At 38.8% G+C, this 26,734-nt stretch overlaps 1 protein-coding gene across 5 annotated transcripts in view; it reads right to left on the bottom strand.

The window, feature by feature from the left end:
- The window catches only part of LOC126252329 (E3 ubiquitin-protein ligase RNF19A-like), a 419,730-nt gene that overhangs the window by 102,598 nt on the left and 290,398 nt on the right, over window positions 1–26,734 (bottom strand). For all 5 annotated transcript variants that reach the window (XM_049953219.1, XM_049953250.1, XM_049953235.1 and 2 more), the window contains 5 exons: window positions 15,231–15,448; window positions 11,106–11,230; window positions 4,334–4,514; window positions 2,816–2,930; window positions 632–822 (listed from right to left, as the gene is read on the bottom strand). In XM_049953219.1, the coding sequence (XP_049809176.1) occupies window positions 632–822; window positions 2,816–2,930; window positions 4,334–4,514; window positions 11,106–11,230; window positions 15,231–15,411 (793 nt within the window). In that variant the 5' untranslated portion in view covers window positions 15,412–15,448. The remainder of the gene's footprint in view (window positions 1–631; window positions 823–2,815; window positions 2,931–4,333; window positions 4,515–11,105; window positions 11,231–15,230; window positions 15,449–26,734) is intronic.

The following is a 26,734-nucleotide window of genomic DNA, read 5'->3' as shown; positions in this document are numbered from 1 at the left end:
AATCTAGAATATTGCTCATGAGTGTGGCATCCACACCAAAGAGCATTAACAAGGGACATTGAACACATACAGAGAAGGGAAGTACGAATGGTCACACATCTGTTTAATCTGCAGAAAAGTGTCAGAGATACTGAAGGAACTGAACTGGAAGACTCTAAGATATACATAACCTATCCCAAGTATGTTCATGAAAGTTTCAAGAGCCTGTTTTAAAGGATGACTCTAGGAATCAAGCTGTTATGTATCGCTCACATAGGAATCTTGAGTGTAAGATTAGAGTAATTACTGCACACACAAAAGCATTCAAACAATCATTCCTCCTACACTCCATACGTGAATGGTACGAGAAGGAACCCCTACAATGGGACATACCCTCTGCCATGGACCTCACAGTGATTTTAAGAGTGTAGATGTACATATGGGCTGAGTAAAGGCCTTTCAAGCTGACGTAAGTTGAAGAAAAACTAGAGCATTCAGAAACATATCACCAACTTTTGCAATTTAGTTACTGGAAAACATATTAAGAAAGTTTTAAAAGAGTGCACCACTTACAAAACTTTCTCATAATACAAAACTAAACATTAGATTAATACTGTGTACTATAGTCCAAAATGTGTCATACAGAACTTACGATGTTGTGAATCCTGGCTGAAGCTAATAGAAGATGAGCGGACGTTAGGCGACCGTTGTGCTCTTGCTGCATCACAAGTCTGATTAGGATGCCACTCAGCCTTACAGTGGTAACAGAAATACGCATCACAGCCAGGTCTTTCACACTTTATTTTTGGGCAACTGGCACAACCAGTTGCTATCACAGCAAAACTGAAAAAAAGAATGATATACATTTGGCAATAAATTTAAATAGAAAAAATAATTTTTTAATTTGGTAGCCATAGCTAAAAAGGCCACTAAAACATGTGTAAAAGAATACTAACCCACAAAGTCTTTTGTGTGAACATAAAAAATGACAGTTACATACTCTCTAACACTTCTGTATTTTCCAGCTGCAAAATAGCTTCTGTCAGATAGAAAGAATGTATGCCACAAAAGGCATAAAAGGAAAAAAAACACATAAAGCACTTACAAGGAAGGATACACCTTTTTCATATTTAGTGAAAGCTGAATCATTCTCAGAGGTACAGTCACACTGTCTAAAAAGTGAAAATAAATAAAATCGCATACAAATTCTGGTGTTCACAAGGCATAACACTGCAAACTGTTTCGTTACAATACAATACAGTATGAAATATGTAACTACTAATAACTCTGGCAACGTTTTTCAACAACTGCATTTGAGATACCAGGGATATCACTGGTGGGAACACGCTGGGTATAAGGACTAGTGTATTCTTTGTAAATCTAGTGTGGAACTCCAGACTGTTCAAATGAAAGACTATGACACTCTGATATTCATAAAGGAAACTTGTGGAAGTAGCCTGGTAACAGCAGCTTAAGAAGCACTCAAATTGTTTAGTACATTTTCTGAATATAAAATAAAAAAGAAATTGTTTAGTATCTGTGATTTGAAGAGCATCTCAGTTTACACAATTTCATAAATATTTAACAATTTTTGGGAATACTATTTGATGATGTTTTATCTCCACCATATACCAAGACCAAGGTGGTTACATAACGCAAACCCTAAATCTGAAGACATTTATTCTCTTTTACAGTCGTTTGTTTGAAACAGCTAGTATTTTGATAAATGTTTCAAAGTTCAAATCCACACAGAACAAAAAAAAATATTAAAAAAATAATATCTTACATACTTTCATTTACGTACAATCAAAGAGAATCACAAATTTAGGAAACTTCAGAGAGATTGTTTTAACTGATACTGGTAGCTAAATTTGTAACTACGGACTGATAATCTTACCATTTGGTAGTGTTAAAATATTTTGTTGCAATACACTAGCATTAGGGGCACATATTTTGTTGTTGTACAGGAGCATTAGGAGCAGAAGCAAATGAAATCTAAATATGGCCAGCAGAAAAAAGAAGAAAAATTAATTTCCAGCATGAAATAATTCTCATTTCTGGGAATAGCTAGTACAGCTCAAACAATCAAGTGGTCAATATTATCCTTGAAGGTGAAACACAGAGCAAAGGGAAGGGAAGAAGGAAAGGGACAGTTATTTTTATGGGAGAAAGGAAGAGGAAGAAATCTACAGGATTAAAGGCAGATGATATCCTCATGATCACTTACACCACCTTTTACCCTTCCTTAGCTACAGTCTGAGACAACTTTGGAAACCCTTCATTCATCTCTTCCTGTGCAGCTGTTGTCAACATTCTAATTTCTGTTATTAAAAAGCTTGGTTTATAGTTTTTGTGATATTTACAGCATTTTTTAGTTACTGGTCAAGCATATTTTTATCAATTATTTATTAATTGGGTGGCTAACTGAAGCTATAAGAACATCTGACAAAATCTAAAAGCAGAACAGTGCATTCCGGCTGAGTTATCATATGTGAACTACATTCTGTTTAATATTCATGCATTATGCATATCTCTCTATTCTTTCCTAGGTCGTAACAGAATGAAGCATGCCACAGATTTGGCAATGACTAATTCCCTGACCTCAACAGAATTGAGTTTGCCGTCCTCCATGCTGATAAACTACTTCCTGGATCACTGAACATTTTGGTCACTATCCTGTCCTACAATGAAATGTATACACATCACTATTTATTGTACTGATTAAACTGAATCACCATTAAAAAGTACCAAGACATTCATCATATGAAAAGGGGATGTACAACTGCTGTTACAAATGCAGCACATCAATGTAACATTCTATGCATGCACTACCAACCTGCAGTCTGGTGCTGGACACCAACGGGTATCAGGATCAACGGCCAAAACCCTCCGTACCATGAAGTCTTCATATTTCTCATAGAGTGCTTTATCGTTGAGAATCATGCGTATGTCTGAAAGAGCACATCATTTGCAATAAATAATCACGTAGGAGAAATACATACTCAAGCTAAACAAAAGTGTTATGTAACAAGAAGAGATGCCTTTTTTTGTGGTGGGGGAAAGGGAGGGAGGCATTTAGAAGTTACTGGAATAAGTTTACCAAACGGTTGGCTAAGAAAATTTAAATTGTTTGTTTATATTATTATTTTGCTCAGACACGATAAGACTACAAATGAAATCCACCTTTCTGTTTATTATTTTCTATGCTGAGGGTAGAGCAAGTCACTCTTCAACAATTTCAAGACATCCTAAAACTTGCTGTTCTGAAAAATGTAGAACTGATGCTGCGTAACAGTTTACCTTTTGCAATATGAGGCTAAAAGGTAAGAAATAATTATTTCACCGTAAGTTATGGTGTGCATTTCGGGTTATCTTGATCATGTAATATTCCTCACCCTTGCAGAATAGTCATCCCCAAACTAATAGAAGCTGCTGCAGTTATAATGTAGGGAGACAAGGAGCAGCAATCCCTGGCTTCCGCAAACATCTAAACATTTAAACGGAGTGCGGGACCAGGGTTTAGGTTTAAGCACCATCCAATATGCAGTTTCATCTCTTAGGAAGCTTCATCAGACCATACACTACTGTATATGTTTATGACCTGCTACACATTTTTGATATTAACAGGAAAAAATAAATCTGTGGTGTTTCAGTTAACCACTAGATGGGTAAAAATGTAATCTAAGAGCATGGCAAGTTGTCAGGTATCTATGTGATTGTATAGAGATTGATTACACTTTTTCGATTCCAAGTACTTTAATGCAGGCAGCTTGCTGGTAACATCAATCAATGGCTGGTGTTCTTACAAGGCCGAAATTGACATTTTAACAGAAGATAAAAAATTTCCTCATTTAGTAACTGCATTATGCTTCTCATTAAATAGCCATACACTATTTTCAGTCCATCAAGGATTAACCAAACTAAACACACAATAAAATTACCTTTTGAGCAGCACTGCAAAAGATATTGAGGACAATGTTCAAAAAACTTAACAAGTGGTAGAGAGATTTTGTTCACAAAATACATCTAAAACACATAAAATAATCAAAGCTAACAATTTAAGTTAAAGGATAGGTTTATAACAGACTAAATTCCTTTTCTGCTTCCATGCAATTAACTACACATATGCATAACAATTTTCCAACATTCATTAAGTGTTGAAAAGACCTTTTCATAGATGGAAAGCGTTTCTGACAAGAAGAAGTTCCTTTTTTTCCTTAACAACAATAATTTTGTAATTCATTAGATCAAATTAATATAAAACAATCTATTTACTTTCTTTCAACTTTAGTGACTCATCTATCAAGTCAAAGAAAAGAGTAAGAAATAAACGGAGTGTTGTATTAATATTTACCGTCAGGATGCATGGGTTCAGCACATTCCGGACACGCTATGCTAACCCGAGATTCAGAGATCTCTATACGGAGATACTGCTGAAAGCAGTCATAACAGGAACGATGTGTACATGTGGACAGCTCAGGAAAATTCACAAGAGGGTATTCTGACAAGCAGAGGGGGCATTCAGCCACATCCATCTGTAAAAAAGATGTCACTATTTTAAAAAAATGTAAAACACACACACACACACACACACACACACACACACACACACACACACACAGGTGTGTAATTCACTTTTTTTTTAAATTTAGTCATATATAAACAAGCAAATATATTTCAAGCTTTCGCAACACAAGGTTGCTTCATCAGGAAAGAGGGAAGGACGAAAGGATGTGTGTTTTAAGGGAGAGGGTAAGGAGTCATTCCAATCCCAGGAGCGGAAAGACTTACCTTAGGGGGAAAAAGGGACAGGTACCACACACACACACACACACACACACACACACACACACACACACACCGCTACCTCCATCCGCACATATACAGACACAGGCAGACATATGTAAAGGCAAAGAGTTTGGGCAGAGATGTCAGTCAAGGCAAAAGAAAGTACAGAGGCAAATGAAAGTACAGAGGCAAAAGAAAGTACAGAGGCAAAAGAAAGTACAGAGGCAAAAGGTAAGTCTTTCCGCTCCCAGGATTGGAATGACTCTTTACCCTCTCCCTTAGAACCCACATCCTTTCGTCTTTCCCTCTCCTTCCCTCTTTCCTGATGAAGCAACCTTGGGTTGTGAAAGCTTGAAATTTGTGTGTTTTTTTATTGTGTATCAACACACCATCGCTTTCTCGTTTGGTAAGTTACAGCATCTTTGTTTTTTATATATATTTTCCCAAGCAAATATATTTTATATAATATTAGAAATCTGCTATTGTTTTGATGAAGGGAAGTTAAAAAAAAAAAAAGAAACTGAAGAAGTCCTTTTTTGATCTATCAGAAAATAGCTAAGTTAAGTGAGTCATGTTTATGGCCTACTTTAATTACAAGGGGAAGGCGTCTGACATAGCGAACCTATTCGGCTCATATTTGGCAGGTTGTTTGCATACAACCAGAAATGGACGACTAAGATATTTAACCCCTGCCCCCATTTTTTGAGGAAACCATCACTAAAAGAGACTCAAAACAGATGGGATCGATAGATAACTGAAAACTGAGCATTTTTCGTCGTCATAAAAAGGGCCGCAAATTCATATTTTCCTAGAAACCGAAGGAAGAAACATTTTCAACTGCCACTTACGCTGTTCAATTAAAGCACCACTGGCGTAGTGATCAATGTATCTGGCTGCAGAGCACTAAACTTGTATCCAGTTCCCAAGGCATGCAGTGGTTTCTTTTACATTTGTTATTTTATTTTTTCCTTCAGTTTCAGAAGTGGTAGGAGTGTTAATAAAGTAAGTAAATCAGTAAGGAATAATAACAAGGTAGGAAAACCAATTTCTCAAATGACCTGGTTTAGTATAGAGTTAAAAATTTAATCCTGGTCACTTTACAATCACTTTTCACTAGCAACTAGATTGATGGTACTTTTCATATGAATGTTCAGAGCAAATTTAATCATGGCACCAAGAACATCTAAAGAACACAATTTTCACAAGATTATATCATTCTTTCCAAACATTTGGTGGAAAACGGGTTTTATTTATATTTAAAATATTTCTTTCTCGATAATTAATTTTTATGCTTACCACGCAAATAATAACACTGCCTGAAAACTGGTATTGAAAACTAACCATGAATTATACTGTGAACTCTTACTGCTTCAGCATGGTTATGAAATCCCTGTTGTGTTTCCTAAAGCCGACAACAATTCTGAAGCCTCAAATTAAAGCTTTTAATTTCGTGATAAAAATAAGCATCACATAGCTGGCACAGAAGTGTGCAGTTTGATGGTACTCTTTCTACCGTGCAAGTCAGGTGACCCCAAGCCATCTACGAGGGTCACTCCAAAAGAAATGCACACTTTTTTTTAAAATACATCTTTTATTCAACATGTTTGAAAGTTTTACAGTGTGTAGAAACATCCTTTAGGAACAATAATTTCATTTCTCCACATAATTTCCATCCCTCTCAACTACCTTACGCCATGCCTGTATACCGGCATGGTTAATGTCTGGACCAACCTGTTGGAACCACTGTTTGGCAGCATGCACAAGGGTGTCATCATCTTCAAACCTTGTTCCACCAAGAGTGTCTTTCAGTTTCCCAAAGAGATAGTCGTATGGAGCCAGGTCAGGACCGTCAGGTGGGTGTTTCAGTGTTGTCCATCCGAGTTTTGTGATCGCTTCCATGGTTTTTTGACTGACATGTGGCCGTGCACTGTCGTTCAACAGCAAAACATCCTGTTTTTGCCGATGTTGTTGAACACGACTCAGTCGAGCTTGAAGTTTCTTCAGTGTCATCACATATGCATCAGAATTTATGTCCACAAGCAAGAGTCCCTCGTAATCTAAAAACACCGTAGCCATAACTTTTCCAGCAGAATGTGTGGTTTTGAATTTTTTTTTTTTTTTTTTTTCCTTGGGTGAATTTGCATGATGCCACTCCAGTGATTGCCTGTTCGTCTCTGGTGAAAAATGATGGAGCCATGTTTCATCACCTGTCACAATTCTTCCACGAAATTCATCTCCACCATTCTTGTACTGTTCCAAAAGTTCGCTGGATACTGTTTTTCTTGTTTCTTTGTGAGCAACTGTCAGCATCCTGGGAACCCACGTGGCACAAACTGTTTTTAACGCCAACACTTTCAATATTTTGCAAACACTTCCTTCCCCTACCCCAACGTAGCGTCACAATTCGTTCACTGTGATGTATGTCAGCAGTCACCAATTTGTGAACTCTCTGCACACTGTCTGGAGTGTGTGCAGTGCGAGGCCTGCCGCTGCGAGGACAATCCTCAATATTGCCGTGCCCGCTTTCATCATGTAACCAGCTTGCCCACCGACTAACTGTACTGTGATCAACAGCAGTATCTCCATATACCTTCATCAACCTCTTGTGGAAGTTTCTCACTGTCTTGTTTTCACAGCACAGGAATTCTATGACAGCACATTGCTTCTGACAAATATAAAGTGTAGCAGCAATCTTTAAGACATGCTGTGACGATGCCACTCACGGGAACAGCTTGAACTAAGTTTGAACACAAGCTGGAAGGATGTATCTACACATTGTAAAACTTTCACACATGCAGAATGAAAACTGTATTTTTACAAAAATAGTGTGCATTTCTTTTGGAGTGACCCTCGTATAAACATGGTATCATACATGACAGTATTAGTTTGTGCACCCCAGGAATTCAATATTGGAGTAGATGTGTTATCAGCAACATATGGTTTTAAAATGTTCAAGATATGTTTTCTAAATTGAATCATTCAATATTCTGGACTTGGAGCAAGTCAGGTAAATATTTTTTAACGAGTCGTTTGAATCACTGGTCTCTTCTATACCGAATGACCATATTAATCGTTAGTTTCTTATAAGCACAGGATAATATAAGGCAACTATTTTCCAGAAGCTGCAATGGAATACTTCACCATGTACAAATGCATTATTTTATGAGAGATTTGATAAATGTGGTGAATTTCCATTAGAGACTGGAATATTTTTGTTGCATCTTCATGGTTGGTAAGTTGGATTGTCTTAGGAACATAAGTAGAATTTCAAACTGTACAACGAACAGTTCACTGCAGACAGCTGTCTGAATCAGTTAACTGTCAATGCTGCGATCCAAAATGGAGGAAACCGAGTTTCGTACTGTTATTAAATGCTTTCATTTGAACGATTGGACTAGCACACAAATCAAACCAGAATCAGACGAAGTTCACATGAACTCTGTTTACTTTTGGATTAATGAATCTAAACATGGTCGGACAAGCACCCAAGATGGAGTGCGCTCCAGCCATCAAACTGAGTTCACCACGAAGGAAACCACTCACAAAATTCATATCATAATAAAAGACCGCCAAATAAAAATTCATGAGACTGATGAGGCTGTAGGCATCACAACTGAGTGAGTGCGTAAGATCCTGCATGGAGAAGTGGCTGTGAAGAAGCTGTGTGCGAGGTGTGTGCCGTGATCAGTCACAGCCTACCAAAAGTGCAAGCAGCACAATATTTCAACACAGCGTCTGGCAATGTTTAATTGCAATCTGAAAGGCATTTTGTGCTGATTTGTAACTGTTGATGAAACATGGCTCCAGTATTACACACCAGAGTCACAACATATGTCAAAACAATGGACAAAGGCTGTTGAAAGTGCAGCAAAGAACGCAAAGACCATTTTCAGCTGGAAAGGCGATAGCCACTGTTATTTTTTGAGATTCCTCAAGAATAATCCTCATAGATAGCTAGGAAAAAGGCAGAACCATAACTTGACCCTAATACGCTTTATTGCTGGATCATCTGAAACTTGCTTTGGCTGAAAAAAGGCCCGAGTTGGCACAAATCCACAAATTGGGATTCGAATTAGCTCCTTGTCCACCCTATGTGCTAAACTTAACCGCAAGTGACTTCATTCTGTCCCCTAACTTGAAACTTTTCATCAAACGAGGAAGTGATATTGCAGTCAACAAGTATTTGAAGAGTTCAACGGAAACTATTTTTTCCAATGGGATGAAAAAGATAGTGGATAGCTGGACCAAAGTGCGTATCTCTCAAAGGAGACTATATCAAGAAATAAGACGAGCTGGTTACAAATGAAACATTTTTTCCTTGCCTTTTTCCCAAACTCACCAGACCGCTCATTTGCATACTACCAACTGCAATAAATTTCACTTTCCTCCCTTATGCAATGAAGTGCTTCAAATGCTAATCTACACAGTAGTCTTACTTGGATTCACTTCATGTCTCACCATGCCCTTCATGTACCACGAATTTGGACGAATTCGGAATTTTGTGATGACAAGTAGGCGTTCTGTCCTTGTTGGTCTTTCATTTTAGGTTGTACACAAACAACCTGCCAAATATGAGTAGTGTTGGTTGGCCACATCTGAGGCCTTCCTCTTGTTAGAAAGCTGATTCAAAATAATTTCTAAAAACTTCAAAGTATAGGGTATAATGAATTTTACAACACATGATTACAAATGGTAGATCTGAAGTATAACCCAACTAATATCTGGCACTTGGGATTTTATGACTAGTCAGTTTTATTGGTTGTTTTTTGCTGGTTGTGGTTGAGGTAATGTTAACATTTTTATGATTTACTCTTTTCATGAAACAGTGTAATGAATGTTACTTTTCAAGAATTAAATTACTTGAATCACCACATATTTTATTAATTTTTGAACATTTTGAAAAAAACAATTTTGTTTTTAATGTAATAAGAGTTGAGAAATCTGTACACAAATCCCTTTGTTACATCAGAGAAGATTCAGACATTTGTGGTATATGTTTACATAGACAGTTTTTGGGATTTTGCAATTAGCTGTTTATGAAATCTTAGTATCTTGATGAAGTTAACAGCTCATGTAAAACTGCAGAGTGAGTTTTAGATAAAATCTAATAAAAAAAACAGATAGATGCAGCAGCACAAAATGAATGTACAGAAGATTTTCACTGGCTAGTTTTCATCAAACCAGTCAGTATGGCCACGCACATTTTCAAAAGTGGTCACAAGTATTTCAGTACTAAAACAGCTGTTGCAATTAACAGGAAACAATGGAAGATACACTCACAGTCCTCTAAATAGATGCCAATGTAAATTACTAGTGCACAAGATTTTCTGTATATGCGAGGGGGTGGGGCTGCATTTGCACACAGCAGGTAAGTAGAGATGTACCTCAAAATCCTCATCCCACAATGTACTCTCATGCTTAATAGACATGTTCCCAGCAGTTCTCTGAAGTAATTATGTAGGAGGGATTATGGCAGATGTACATAGACTCCTATTTCGTCCTATTTACACTTTTACACGGCATACACTTCTTCGAAAGTCATGCAATTTTCAACTCTGGCATTCCTGTCAAATCTCTTTATTCTTGCTACTAAAGTTTTATGTAATTTCGATATGGAATTACAATTCTGACAAACTGCAGTGTATTACTGTCATATCTTTTTATTACAAAAAACTTTTGTGAAGATGAGTATTTGATAAGGTGATATTCCAATAATGCTTTTCAGAATGATATTTTCACTCTGCAGTGGAGAGTGCGCCAATTTGAAACTTCCTGGCAAATTAAAACTGTGTGCCGGACCGAGACTCAAACTCGGGACCTTTGCCTTTCGTGGGCAAGTGCTCTACCATCTGAGCTACCCAAGCACGACTCACGCCCTGTCCTCACAGCTTTACTTCTGCCAGTACCTCGTCTCCTAACTTCCAAACTTTACAGAAGCTCTCCTGCTTTTGTTAGAATGTGTTTTGTTGCAATGCCTCTCTAGCATCCAGGAAAGTAAAAGTTATGAAGATGTGAACTGAAAGTAATGCACATATGGGCATAGTATGAACAGTAGAAAGGAATGAGTTCCCAGTATCAAATTAATATTTGAGTCATAAAGAGAGCTTGTAATAATAACAGCAACTACACCCAAATGCAATGAAATTCATGAATATTTGCGAGATCACAGAAACTACTGCCTTTCAGCATTCATATCATAAAATCTTATGACTAATGAAGAACTGTGTAAATTTACAGTTTCTTGTCTACTGTCTACATGTTGAAACACTTGAAGTAATTGAACAATGTAAACAAAGTATCAGAAGTCAGGCTGTTATTTTAAAGGAGTATTTCTGTACCTTTGTGGTTGATCCTGAAACAGAAACTGATGTTCTGCTGGTAGCCTGAGGAAGAATACCACTACCTGGTGGAATTCGTAATGAGGGACCATCCCCACGCTCTACATCTCTTGATGGACCTACACCTGCAAGTGACAATCACAATGATGACCTAAATTTTTAAAAATGCAACATATCACAAAAACTTGAGAATACAATGAACTTACAATGTACAGTTTTAAAATGTTTTACAATATGAATGCCTTAGAAATGAGGAAGAAAAAGAAAAACAAAGAATGTTTTAGAAAGTGAAAGATTAAAGCAATAACACTGAAGCCAACCACTGACTGCCCAAAGTGTTCTTAATGTCCTGAGGAAAGAGAACATGTATAATGCATGGTGCACTGAGAGTTACATGTAACTGTTAATTTCTCTAATTGTTCAACAATAGTTCACTTAACAACTGCTATAAAATTTCTTAATACCATCATTCAATTACACTACAAATTTAATAGGTAACGCTAGTGCAAAGGCCTGCCATTTTGACAGTTTAAAAAAGCAACATAATTTCAATAGTACTGACAGTGACACACACACACACACACACACACACACACACACACACACACACACACACTACCAACACCAAAACCAATCTCACTAAGTAATATCGAATGTGTTATCAGAAAAAATGCCTCCAATTAGTCAGACACTGCAATGTGAGTAATACGGTATTTTATCAACCCAGCTACCAACAAATACAATATTTTTGGAAGTTAAAATTACCAATATGCAGCAACCAGTCACAAAATCATGTTTTATTTATTCACTTTTGCAAATCGATTTCAACTGATGAACAGCCATCATTGGTGCTTTCAACCAATATATGCCCTGAGTATTAATACTGCCTTAAGCAGCACTTTATGTTTGACTCTGCTTAAGACAGTATTACTACTCAGGGCATACACTGGTTGAAAGCGCTGATGATGGCTGTTAATCAGTTGAAATCGATTTGCAAAAGTGAATAAATAAAACATGATTTTGCGACTGGTTGCTGCATATTGGTAATTTTATGGTTTACGGTCGACTTGGGAACCACATGGAGCCCACCATTCATTTTTGGAAGTGTCATGGTGGTGGTGGTGGTGGTGGTGGTGGTGATATAGGAATGATGATCACCAACGGCAGAAGCTTAATGATAATGACTAGAAAAGTATTTATGTTCAGTGCAACCAATAATGACAACAATTGACTTAATGCAGAAATTAAACACTTTTGCAATATGATAAATCTTTAGAAGTGTTGGTTAAAGCTTACCACACATCATAAATCACACTCTATATTATTAAATACATGAACCAATGTAATTAAAGAAAGCTTTGGGCAATTAAACTGAGGTTCATGATAATCTAAGAAGGTTGTGAAATATGATAACTCTGTATAGCTACCACAGAGAATAATTGTAAAGTCTGGGATGCACAAGCTGCTATTATGTTTTCTCCTAGAATGGCTATGCATGAAGTCCACAACCATCAGCGAAGTCAGATATTGATGAAGTATCTTTCAGAAACTTGTGGGAAGTTAAGGGCTCACATTAAATCACTGAATGATTCACATTGATCTATTCCATCTCTTAATAACAGTCAGAAGGAGAGGTGGCTAAACAGATGAAAAAAGATAGGTCTTACTACAAAAAAACTTCATATAAAAATGTACTGCCTGACCACTACACTAACTCACAAATTGGTGGCAATGAAATAAGCACTTTCAGTATCGAAAATCAACTGGCACTACTACAAACAAAGTGAAAGGCCCTGATGGAATTCCTAGGAGACTACACACGGAATTCACTGAGGAAGTGGCTGCTTTTGTAGTTAATATTAAGAGAGAATATCTAGTGTTAGAGAAAAAGTTCACTACAGTATGGGTGGGGAGGTCACTCCTGTTCATTAAATTGCAGAAATAAAGAATGCACAGAATTGTAGACCAATATACTTATAATATTGATGTGTTACAGGATCCTAGAGCAAATTCTATGATCTAACATTACGATACTGCTGAAAGAAAAAAGCTTTTCTTTAAGTTTCTTGCAACCAAGAGAGGGTTCTAAGAACTTTTGATTGAGAAAACACAGTACTTTTCAGGACACTTAATGTACCAAAAAGTAACACTGGAAAGTAATATAATTACACAATCTGTGGTGAATTTATGCTGTCTGTAAAATTGTTTAACATCTAGCGCAAGTCATATAAATGAAACTATCGTGAAGTCAGTAGGATGAAAGGTGAATATAAAATAGGTTTCATTACTGCCACATATATATGCATGACCCTTTCTAGAACTCTACCAGCAAATCTATCCTGGGTTATTAATCCAATGTCCTGATTAAGTAGGCCTGATGGCAATAAGAATAAAGACACAATTTAGTAGATCCCAATATTAAAGCACAATAGAAAAAGTCAAGGAAGTTCAATGGGATCATTGGCAGTAAGCAACACTGTTTTAGTGAAATCCTGCATTTTTGCAGACTGCTGTTGGGTGTACTTCAAGTTATTTTTTCAACAGTCCATATTCAAATAGAATAAGTGTCATTGTTTGTCACCACCAAGCATTGTACAATGGCTTACACAGTATGTATGTGGACGGAAATGTAAAATTAAGCTAATTCATTTACTTTTTGTAGTCTTTGGTGATGATTTTTCTTGAGATTAAATTATTTTTCACCCACAAAGGAAAAAGCAAACATGCTGACATGTACTTTTTATTCATATTTAAACATGCAAAATTTTTGAAAGTAGTTTGATTAACTCTTAAATATCACAGTTTAAACCCAAACTTGAGGAACTAGTCAAGTACTCCATAATTTTTATGATATTACTGGCTAATTATTTCCTTGGCTAATTATTTCCTTGTTAACACAAAATTCTAAATTCTCAATAAAAGGAAATGGAGTATCTGTAAATTACTGCAGTTTAGTTATTACCAAGGCTGATAGTCTTAATTTAGTTTTAGTTACAACAGACTATGTCTTAACTAAAACTGAATTAGGACTATTTTGTTGTGAAACCCCTTTCTTGAAATGATTTTTACCACATCCCTGTTTGTCTGATACCTGATGATTGTCACAGAAGACTAAGGAGGTGACCAGCAAAGATGTGGGGTAGTCATGAACAGATGTCCAACACCTACCATTGCCATCAAGGGTAATTTGAGGACTGTGCAGTGGGCAGAATCCTCCCAACCTGCTGTCAACACTTCAGCAATTAGTTTGTCTATTAAGATGTGACAGTGTACGAGCACACTGCATCCTAACACCTCCATCCAGTATGCCAAACTCAACTGAATGGACAGTTGTGCAGTACCTGCTGACACAAATCAAACTGATCACACTTGGGATCAGTTGAATCTTGCAGATAATCATCACAAGAACCCCCCCCCCCCCTTCATACTGGATGACTTCAGCAGGCTTTCCACTGGAAAACGAGTCAGGCTTGAGCAGCTACATCTCTACCACGTTTCAGTGCATAGAAGTGAGCAACATTGTTTCATTTCACAGATGTGCACTTTCAAACAGCTTTCCTTTGTTTTGATTATCACTTAGTTTTACATGAAAGCCATTTATTCCTCTTTGTAAATCTTACTCTTTCATTCCCTATTCTCCTTGACTCTGAGATCACACACATTTGCCGAAGTAAAGGTGGTGCAAAATTTTTGGTTGTTTACATACTGCACCTTTGAAGGGACAATGTAGCTCTTTGTCTCCGCTTGTAGACATACTCCATTTCCTTATAAAGCTACTAAAGAACTATTATAATAATTGAAGCCACGCATTTTGGATAACGTGAAGGCAATTAGTTTAAATCATAAAATTTTGGGTTATTACTGGATTATTTCAGTACTGCTTAAAAAAAAAAAAAAAAAAAAAAAAAATTGCACCTAATGGCTTAAGCCTCAGCCTCTTATGTGACAGTTCCTTTTGAATGCTGTCTGCACAAACGTCTTCAGTCTGACACAACAGAAATATCCCAGTTTGCTATCTACATAAATACATAATTATATGTTTACATTTAAGAAACCTACTTAAGACTTTAGTACAATTTCTATACATGCACAACTGAAATCACTTTAAATAAATATTTTTGTTACCATTTACAGCAGAACTGCGAGAACTCTTTGTTGATCCAGAACCCCTGGTGATGCGGCGAGTGACTAGAGGACTGGAGTAAAGCAGACGGCGCAGTGAGAAACGTGAGAGGCCACGCTTGCGTTGTCCACCTCCACCCACAGAACATGTTGAATGACTATCACTGTCATGGGACTTGCGCATTGTTAATTTGAGTTACCACTTCACTGTCATTCTAGGCCTGCAAAGAATTAGAGAAAATTTAAATATTCTAATTCAGAACACATTAACACTTAATTTTAAGAAGCTCCTTAATTATTTACAAATAAAGTGTTTGAGGTACCCAAACAACTCCGTTGATTTTTCATTGCCTTACAAACGTTAGTGAACAGTGGTAGATATTAATGATAACATTAATAAAATGAAATGCATTTACTCTTAGTTTTTATAAAATTTACTCTGAAAATTAGTTATAATTTCTAACAGCAATATATATTCCTATAAATGAAAATCGTAACTTCAAAAGAACTTTAGTGACTTTGCCACTGCAAGCAGGGTCTTTAAAAAGTTCCAAATGAAATACTTCTTTAATTATTCAGTCTCATTTATGAACTATCACAATCTTTACACAGAGGAAGAAAGTTTCTCATTCCCATTTAGGCCCTCTTGATCACATCAGGTACTATTTCTGTGACTGTTCTAATCTTCTAGTGCAGGCTATGCAATGGAGTTCCTTATTATTCAATATAATGTGTAAGTTGATAATCTCACTTAAAGGAGAATTGCTCCAGATACAAATCTGTAATCACTCTTCACATGAATTTGTGCCATATGCTGCCCATAATAAGAATTATCAGTGCTACAATTTAAATAAATTTCTGGGAATGTAACACACACTGTCAGATCATGAAAGCAGCATTGATACATTTGCTGTAGGCCCTCCCAGACTGTGTTAACTGACCAAATGGGTCAAGTGTGTAATCCCACAGCATGATTTATTTAGTTCTCGCAGAAAATTTTCAATGCAGCATCTTCACTGTATCAGTTTAGTTCTTCATCTTTATCATGACAGTAAAGTTGTACGTACCCAATATCAACGCCAACTGGTAGTTTACAATTTGTTAGAGACAGTTAGCCACTTATCTGACTTCTAAAATGCCTTCCAACAGCACACCTCTGTGTTTATACTAATTTGATCCATTCTTGTGACTTTTTCATTGCACTTTATTAGTCAGGTCTTTAGGAAAAATATGGGGAGGTTATCAATGGACTGTACATTCAATACATTATCTTAAATATGATAAGGCACAATGATCTTTTGGCTTGTAGGAGAGTAATTGTCAGCATTGAAGGCGGGGTAGGTAAAAGTGGAGTTTGGATAATAACTTAGTCACTATTCAAATGAACCATTAATAACTGTATATGATAGTAAATGCACATTTTATATATCAAAGCAACAAAATGATACTTATCTTGTTGTAAGAAAGTTAATACTTGCATAAGCAATTCTAGAAGCACCTGACAGCATTATGTTGCAAATACTACTAACAAGGGCAAGGCCTCAGACATGGCCAACTGATGTGGCACATATTTGGCATGTCACTTGGGTACAACACAAACCCAGGAAATAAGAGATTTTGGCTCATTACCTCTCCCTCCCCCTTTCCATTTTTGAGAAAATAATCCCTGAAGTCCTTAATGTTCAAGTAGCTCCAAATCAATGGAATAAAGAGATATTCGAAAACTAAGCAATTTTCATCATCATGTATGGGGTCCATAAATGCGTAATTTCTGATAAATTGAGAAAATAAACTATTGCGGTTGCTGTCAATATACTCAGATTGTTTACCCCGTCCTGCAAAACAGCACCTGCCGAGCAACCAAAGAACCTGCCTGGGGAATGGAGGACCTGAATTCAATTCCTACATGGATTAAGCTGTTTGTCTCCTCCCCTCCATTCTCATATGCATTTTACTCGGTACCAGTATCTAAATTGGTGGGAATAGGAATAGTAAGGCAAATAAATCAATGAAGGATATTAACAACATAGGTAGATAAATTTTCAAAGAACCTGAATTAGTGATGAATTGGAAGTTTAATTCTCATTGCCTGATACATCCAAGGACTCTCTTCTAATCCATCACAAGGAACCATCAATAGCTGACACTGCATGCACAAAAATACACGAATCCATGTGTGTTATCCTAATTGCTTGTTCATTTTTGTGTAGTTTTGAATACAATCATTTACAAGTGGCGGTTTCCAGCAGTAATACTAGCGAACCGGGATTGTACTTGCAGGAATTTTTATCACTATTATATCCCTGGAACTAAATACACCTACGAAAACAATAAAGTAAAGAGAAAAAAACTGCGAAGAATATGAAGGAATCTTACCTTGGTCGCTCAGCCAACACCACTTTACTTCAAGAGGTGGGTTGGGTTAACCTTTTCTGTGCATAAAGTGGCAGGCAATTTCTTGGAAAACTGTGTGTATCTGGATCCTGCATATGACGAAAAATTTTCAGTTTTCAATTATCTGTTGATCTCATCAATTATGAGTCAATTAAGAGACAAACTTAAGGGGTGATTTTCTCGAAGAATGTGCAGGGGGAGGGGGTGTTTTAGTGAGCTAGGAATACTCCATTTTAGGTAGTACGCAAGCAACCTGCCAAACTTGAGACAGGTCAGTTGGCCATGTCACACACGCGTGTACTTGCCAAGTCTGCCACAGATTCAGAAACAAAAAGGAGAGAATTCTAACTAACAACTCCACCATATACTGATGGAAAAAATCGCAACACAAAATAAACTAAGTAGAGTACTGTACTGAAATCTTGGAAATATATCTGTGTAGATAACATATTTAAGTTATTAACTAGGGTTGCCTCAAGTTTCCCCCCAAGTGAAATTCCCTGATTTCCAGACAAGTTTTAGCATTTTTCCCTGACAAATTATGAAACCTCAAGGGTAAGTTAAGGCGTAAGTTGACAATCTGTCTTTGCAGTTACACTACAAGAAACAATAGTGTGAAGGAGGAAAAATCCAAAAAAAAATTGCATGCAGATGGCATTTCCTGATGTGAGCAAAAATCATATTTACTAACATCAACATCTTTTGTAAAGAACTGTTTTAGATAGAGAAAACAAGCCAAATGGTATGTGTGCTTCATTAAAACCACTGATGTTATTTTATTTCAGTAAAATGAAACATTTGGTGACAAAAATACGCATTTCCTTGGAGTCACAATACGGATTTAAAATACCTTAACTGATTTCAGAAATAATCTCAGAAAAGAGTAGGTCTCTTGAAAGAAGTGTATAAGGTGGGGAAGAATTGTGTAAATCAACACTGTAAATGACCGCCAATAAAATGTTGGTTTGACTATATTCGTTATTGTCAGTTATTACCCACTGTGTTACATCTTTTATTTTACAGGTATTGTGTGATTTTTCTTTCAAGAAATATATGACTGCATAGCATACAAAGTGCCAGAGACTGAAACAATTTTCTTCTTCTCATTGTCCATACTTTCTAACACATTAACTACTTTTGACGAGTCAAAATGTACTAGAACATGTAAAATGTCTATAAACTGCCACACTGTACAACGTGCTTACAGTGAGATAGTTGCAATTGCTGAAATTCATTGCTCATGGTCTCTGGCCCACTGAGGGGCACTGCAGTCCCGGGTCCATGGATAAACCATGGAAGTCCACGGCATTAGACCACACACACACACACACACACACACACACACACACACACAAACACAAACACAAACAGTCCCAGCCTGTGGATAGATCAGTGAGCCTAGATCCAATGGGCAGGGCCTACACATTAGTGGGAACCGAACGGCTTCAGATCGGCAGGCCCAATTCATTGCAGATTCCCGCAGAAATGGCCTCCGGTTTTGGCCCGTCCTGGAAATCCACTCATGTGGCCAGCTATTCACAAGCCACAGACAGCATGTTGATGAAATGAGACCACGGTGATCAATCCATGCAACAGATAACTTGCACGAATACTCCGAGAATCAATACTAATGAGGATAGGTAGCAACTCGCCCTAAGGATGATCGCTGAGCCACGGACAAGCACATAGAAAAGACAATCACTCTCACAACTAAATTTTCAGCCAAAGCTTTTGTCAGAAAACGAGAGCACAGACACATTCATACAATCACTCAGACATTCACATGACTGCCGTCTCTGACCCCCCAGACACATTCATACAATCACTCAGACATTCACATGACTGCCGTCTCTGACCGCTGCATCTACAGACTCTGAGAATCAGATTCAAGCAAACCACTCCTCATGCCTCTCTTCCTCTCATCGGCGGCTGCTGGCTAGTGGCAAGAAGTGGTGGCATCACTGACAGTAAGCTGAGGGGAGTGGTAGGAAGGGGAGAAGCAACAGGAATGAGGAAGTAGGGAAGTGGCACATATACTTAGCTGCACCCAGCCAGTGACGATGCTCGACACCTCAGTAAACAGATCATTTCCATCTACTGATACAAAAATGAAATTTTTCGAGTTTTTTTTCTCCAAATTTCCCTGACTTTCCTGACAAAAATTCCCCGATATTCCTATTTCCAGAACCTGTGGCAACCCTGTTAACTCTGCAAAATCACAGGTGCAAGTAAGTTATTGTAATTGTGAAATGTCGGTACATTAAGAACCAGTGTAACAGCCAGAAAGTAGAATGTAAGTGTGCAAACATGCATGCATTGTGTGTAATGGTGCCAGACGTCAGTTTGTGGGATGGAGTTCCAATGCCTGTTGCACTTGGTCAGTCAGGCAGTTAATCTTGGCTGTGGACGACCCTGGAGTAGTTGTCCAATAATGTCCGATATGTGCTTGATTGGAGACAGACCTGGTGACTGAGCAGCCCACAGCAACATGTTGACACACTGTAGAGCATGTTGGGCTACAACAACAGTATGTGGGGATGCATTATCCTTTTGGAAAACGCCCCATGGAATGCTGTTCATGAATCTTAGTGCAACAGGTCGAGTAACCAGATTGACCTACAAATTTCTTGTCAGGGTCTGTGATATAACCATGAGAGTGCTCCTGCTGACATACGAAACTGTACCATACATCGTAACTCCAGGTATATGTCCCATGTGCCTAGCACGCAGAAAGATTGGTTGCAGGCCCTCAACTGGCCTCCTCCTAACCAACACATAGTCATCTCTGGCACAGAGGCAGAACCAGCTTTCATCATAAAACACAATCTGCTTCCACCCTATCTTCTGGCGAGCTCTGGTTGGACACGACTGAAGTCATAAATAGTGGTGGTTTGGTGTCAGTGGAATGCATGCTACAGGGCGACCTGGCTCTTTGAAGTAACCGATTTGTAACAGTTCTTTGTGTCACTGTGATGCCAACTGCTGCTCAAATTGCAGCTGCAAATGCAGTAGAATGCGCCAGTCATATGCCGAACACAATGGTCTTCCCTCTCAATAATGCCGTGTGGCCATCTGGAGCCCAGATATCTTCTGATCAAATATTCTAGTGACCACCACTGCCGGCAATGATTTACAGTGGCTGCATTCCTGCCCAGTTTTTCTGCAATATCGGAGATGAAACAAAGCTTTTCCTAACCCTATAACATGACCTCATTCAAACTCAGAGAGGTGTCGATAATTGCATTCTTGACTAACATCAACTCACCACTTCCAGTCTCAGTGGTAATCAACACTCACGACCATTACAGCGTGAATTTCAAGCAAACCAGATTTTTATTCTTCTAGTGGCGTTACTAGTTGCCACTCTTTACGGAACTGGCGTGAAATATGAATAGATATCAGCTTTCAGATGCAGAAACACGTCTACCAAGTTCCGTTTATGTCACCCAACTACTACTTGGTGTTGTGATGTTTTTCCGTCAGTGTATATTTGCAAGCATTATGTGGAATTGTATACGATCTAATTCACAACAGCTGCAAAGGGATTTGTATATCTCTCTTTTTGAACAGGCCTGCTGTTCATATATAGCCTTAACCACTGGATCATCTTTACTAGTCACAAGTGCTAATAAACATATTACATGATAGTATGACAAATTCAGTCCCCGCTACCCTTTATATATATATATATATATATATATATATATATATATATATATATATATATAATCATTTACTTTACATATGAAGGACTAAGCAGACGCCGTAATTAGTCACTGCACACTAATCTCTGCTGTGTGTGTGTGCGCCACAGGCTAGTATTGCTAATCAAGCAGGCTCGGCGCGTTCCCCTGGAAATGAGGCCAGCGGGCTCGGGCTGGCCCAGCCTCAGCTTTCTCCTGCAGGGCTAGGCGGCGCCACTTCCCCGTGGAGGCCGCTTCTCAGCGCGCCGCAAGGCCTTTGCTTGTGTTGCGGCGCACCAGACCGATGTTGCGAGTCAAACTTGCCCGCACGTCATCTGTTGTGCACAAGATTGTAACGGCAACCTAAATTTTGTTCGTAATAAGAAAACGACGTAACTATGCACCCTCGATTTGAAAGGCAAACTATCTTACATTTATTTGTTTCAACACTGCTTCAAATGCTCAAGTCAAATGCCTGATAGTGCTCCATTTTCTTCAAAAATGGTTCAAATGGCTCTGAGCACTATGGGACTTAACATCTATGGTCATCAGTCCCCTAGAACTTAGAACTACTTAAACCTAACTAACCTAAGGGCATCACACACATCCATGCCCGAGGCAGGATTCGAACCTGCGACCGTAGCAGTCGCACGGTTCCGGACTGCGCGCCTAGAACCGCGAGACCACCGCGGCCGGCTCCATTTTCTTCCCACAAAGCAGCAGTTCATCGTCTCATTCACTGTGAGGCTTGTCCAGGGATGTGAAAATCTTGTTACCCAACAGAAAGTGTATGTATTGTTCGGCCGATTCAAGTTTCATACATCATTGATGATAATAAAGCTCTTGTATTATTGAACGTCTTGCACTAACTACGAATCCCTTGAGTGCGGGTTCGCAAAAGGCCAATGACGTTTACGGCATTCGACGCCCCCACATACGGTCTACTATGCAACCACAATATTGGCTGCTAATGGCAACAGGGGGGCGGGACTCGACATGACCAATGGTGAGGTTACGGAGCGTAATCCAGAAGTAACTCACAATAGTGCTTGGTTTGGTTTTGTTTTGCTTTGCTTTGCTTTGCTTTGCTTTGCTTTGCTTTGCTTTGCTTTAAGGGGCTCCGGAACGCCCTATACTTGCAATGTTAAAATAACGCTTATAAATTACATCTTTCCTCACAAAGTATTTGAGGTAGTAAGTTGAACTTTTTACAGATTATTTATTGGAATATGGGCTACAACTTAACACAGGGATTTTACAAAATTTTAGTTCAGTTATTAAAGATTATTTTTTTTTCAATTGTAATGAAAATTCACAACATTTTTTTGCAATTTTTTATTTATATATTCAAAAATATACAGTTTTTTGGAAAAAGGCTGTGTTAAATTATGCAGAAGGTACTGTGTAACATTTACTGAAAGTTTGAAACAAATATGTTTGGAAGATCCTTAGAAAACATGTAATTAGTATGAGAAAATAAAAGTTTTGGGAATCGAGCGACAAAGATTGGATTAACTTTTTAGTGCATTCCAGGTCCATAGGATGGATTATCTTCATCCTCTGCAAACTCCTCCTCCAGCTTCCTCTTGTTCCTCCTCCTGTTTACTCTTGCTTGTATTTCTAGACTCTTTACAGCCCTGTCTGCAGCCGGAAGGCGTTCCTTGTCTAAAGCAAGCATCGCTCGTTGTTGTGTTCGTAGATTTTGCTACCATTTTCTTCAATTGCAGTTACTGCAACACTGTTCCAAAAGGTGGTCATGTATGAACACTTATCACATTTCAGTTGTATTTCACTAGCAAGTCCTACGTGCTTTATTATGGAGAGTTCCAGACCAACTTCACTACATGAATACATCTTACACAGTTTGAAAAAATTCCTTTGAGAACCGACATATCAAATATTTCATTCACATCCGATTCGCCCATAAAACATTCATAGTTTTCACTCATTGAACCAAGCTTCTTCTGTGAAGTATTTTCTTTCCCACTTAGACTGCTATGGGCAGGTGTACTTGAGAGGTTAGGTTCACTCACTTGGTTATCGTCTTTATTGTTTACAGTAATAACACATACCTTTGGCTTTCCAACATTTCTCCTTTTCTTAAAAGCCTTCAGAGGATTTCTAATAACTTTACTTTTACTCATTATTATACTTCAACAAAACAGAGACTCAAGAAACAAAATTAATTACGAATATTTTCGAGATAACGACAGAGTAAATAAACATGAAACAATCGACAATCACACCAGCGATATATATTGAACCATCACAGGTTAGCCACAACACATACTTTATCTCACATCCCTAAAATGTACCTGATGAACACGGTTAATAATAACACCATTTGACAGCAGTTTAACAGCGCCACAGTGGGTCACGCCCATGTAGAACACATTTCAAAAAAAATTTAAAAATAGTTGTAGTCTTCGGAATTGAATAAATTATATATCTATTAAAAGGTAATAGTCTGCAGATTCAGAAAACGCAAAAAAGTAAAAATTGAACTTTTCATGATTTTGAGCCTTTCCGGAGCCCCTTTAGGTGAAAAAAACAACTGGGGTCATACGCGCCCAAGTCAAAACTATAGAACACAAAGAGTGAAATGAAATGATCGTATGGCATTGTTGGCCGGGAGGCCCCATGCGGGGAAGTTCGGCCGCCGTATTGCAAGTCCTTTTTAGTTGACGCCACTTCGGCGCTTGCGAGTCAATGATGATGAAAGACAAACAACACCCAGTCATCACGAGGCAGAGAAAATCCCTGACCCGGGAATCGAACCCGGGACCCCGTGCGCGGGAAGCGAGAACGCTACCGCAAGACCACGAGCTGCGGACACAAAGACTGAGAGGATTTAAAAAACGACTACACGTCTGTCCCAATTGACATAACAGAAGGCAGCTAAAAACAGGCACGTGGAAAAAGGGCTAAAAAAGACGCCATACAGAAACGAGGGCCAAAACTAAAAATTAAACGGCCTTCATCATATTGCTTTGGCGGATAAAAAAAAAAGTAAGAAGCGGTCGACAGCCCACGCGTCATTTGCTAAAATTGCCGACAACTCAGACGGCAAACCCAAACGGGAACGTAAAAGGTTAAATAGTGGACATGAAGTGGCGGACAGTTAAAATTTGAGTGCAATGTGTACAAAGTGGTAAGGAAGCGCCACTGAGCAAATGACGATGGGTAAAAAAAGGCAGTGCCCGAAATGCAGCCCAGTTAAAATAACCTCCTTCCGGCAGGAAGGCCGAGAGAAGGTCACCCAAGCCGCTGGGAGAGGCATAATAAGCCGGAGTTTATTCCTGTGAAGGGAGGGCCATTGGCAATGCCAAATGGACACCACCTCCTGACAGACGGCAACACAGAAATCATCGGAGGGAATATAGGTACTGGCGGGCTGAGGTACGAGGACTGCAGCTTTGGCTGCAGCGTCAGCAGCCAGCTTCGTTTCCTGGCAGACCGGCATGACCAGGGACCCACAGAAACATCACACTGGCTCCACCAAGAGTGAGCAGTTGACCGTTTTCCTGGACCCGCTGCACTAAGGGATGGGCCGTGTACAGCGCACATAGACTTTCAAGGGCACTCAGTGGGTCTGAGCAGACGACACATTTGGAAAGGCCGTGTCGCCAGACGTACTCCGTGGCCCACAACAGTGCTGAAGATCTAGTGGTGTTGATACAAAGCAGAGCAATGACAACGATAAATAAAGCAAACATTGCAGTATATCTAAATTATTGTCGAAGTTGACATTTCGTCAGAAAGAAACCCAAGGAATTTCGCAGAGTGGGAAAGACGTGACGGATGAAATATTAGCGTTTCCGCAAGACGACTCAGTGGACTGTGCGATGTGTCTTATACGCTCGACATTGCGGGCAATGTACGTGAGGAGAACAATGACGACGATAAGTGCTTAACAAGTGAAATTGACATCGAAACAGATGTCGAGCCATGTAATCCTTGTCGCACAGGGAGCTCCGAGCCCCGTCTCTAGTGAAACGTAGTAAATGATCAGGTACCAAACATAATTACGTACATGGGCGATCATTCGCAGCACAGAAAAAAATTATGAACAGATTTCGAATAAACCTGCAACAATATGATAGTGCAGTGCATAACAAAAACTACGGATATTCAAGGGAGGACAAGGCGCAATTATTATAAAAAGTGCTGTTTGCGCGTTTCAAGGATGCGCGATACAATTTACAGGATGTGTATATAGTGACCTACTACGTTATGCACTTCAAATTGTGCGCGTTGCAGATTACGGTGATTTCAAAGGAAGCAGTAAATGGTTGCATAACTTCAAATAGTGCTTCAGAAATGGTAGACTTAAGATAACGAAATTTTAGGCAAAGCGTCAACTTGACGATGCACAGCGACGGAATCGCTCCGAAAATTTATAGACGAGATGAACAAACATATTCCATCGTTCATCAAGAAATTTGTTTTCAACTCCGACCAATCGGGATTTACAGAGGAAATGCATATGAAAGGAACCCTGACTTGTAGAGGTACCAAGAGAGTTGTATCAAGATTGACTATCATTATCAATGCCTTAATGCATCCATATATAGAATTATGCAGACGGTTAATCTGATTGGCTGGAACGTTATTTACTACGCCGCGAGTTTTCTCCTGTGCTTGATGTTGCAGGGGTAGCAGGGAATATTTACGTCACAGCAAGCAAGAGTAGGAAAATGGGCATAAGAGAACTCCAACTATGGTATGAGCACTGCTTTTGGCCAATAGCTGGTCAAAAGCACTTCCTTTTACTTGATTCCTGCTCTGCATATAAAAATCTTACTCCTTTAGAGCAATCTAACCCTCCTGAAAAGTTTGTGACATTGCAATTAATACGACACTGGACAAATTCAGCCTCTGGATGTCTGCTTTTACATGCCTATAAAACCTATCATCACATTATATAAAGATGGTATCTGTTCTTTCGCACATGCGGTGACCATGCAGCTCTCTTAGAACGAAATGATAATTAAATCAAGACCCTAAGCTGTCTACAGGCGTTGATATACATCATCGGAGAAAGTTGAAAATGTGTGCCCCGACTGGGACTCGAACCCGGGATCTCCTGCGTACATGGCAGACGCTCTATCCATCTGACCCACCGAGGGCACAGAGGACAGTGCGACTGCAGGGACTCAGTAAGACTGTCTGCCGCGAGTAATGAGTTTAATGGGCAGGGGCACTACGAATGTAGTATGTGGACATTAAGTTGGGATTGTGGGTCTCACGGGGAGCGTGCAAGGGATAAATCCCTGCAGTCGCACAATCCTCTATGCCCTGGGTGGCTCAGATGGATAGAGCGTCTGCCGTGTACGCAGGGGATCCCGGGCTCGAGTCCCAGTCGGGGCACACATTTTCAACTGTCCCCGTTGATGTATATAAACGCCTGTCGACAACTTAGGGTCTTGA

The sequence above is a fragment of the Schistocerca nitens genome, chromosome 1, assembly GCF_023898315.1.
Source record: "Schistocerca nitens isolate TAMUIC-IGC-003100 chromosome 1, iqSchNite1.1, whole genome shotgun sequence".
Lineage (NCBI taxonomy): Eukaryota > Metazoa > Arthropoda > Insecta > Orthoptera > Acrididae > Schistocerca > Schistocerca nitens.
This window is presented reverse-complemented; position numbering and strand designations above follow the sequence as displayed.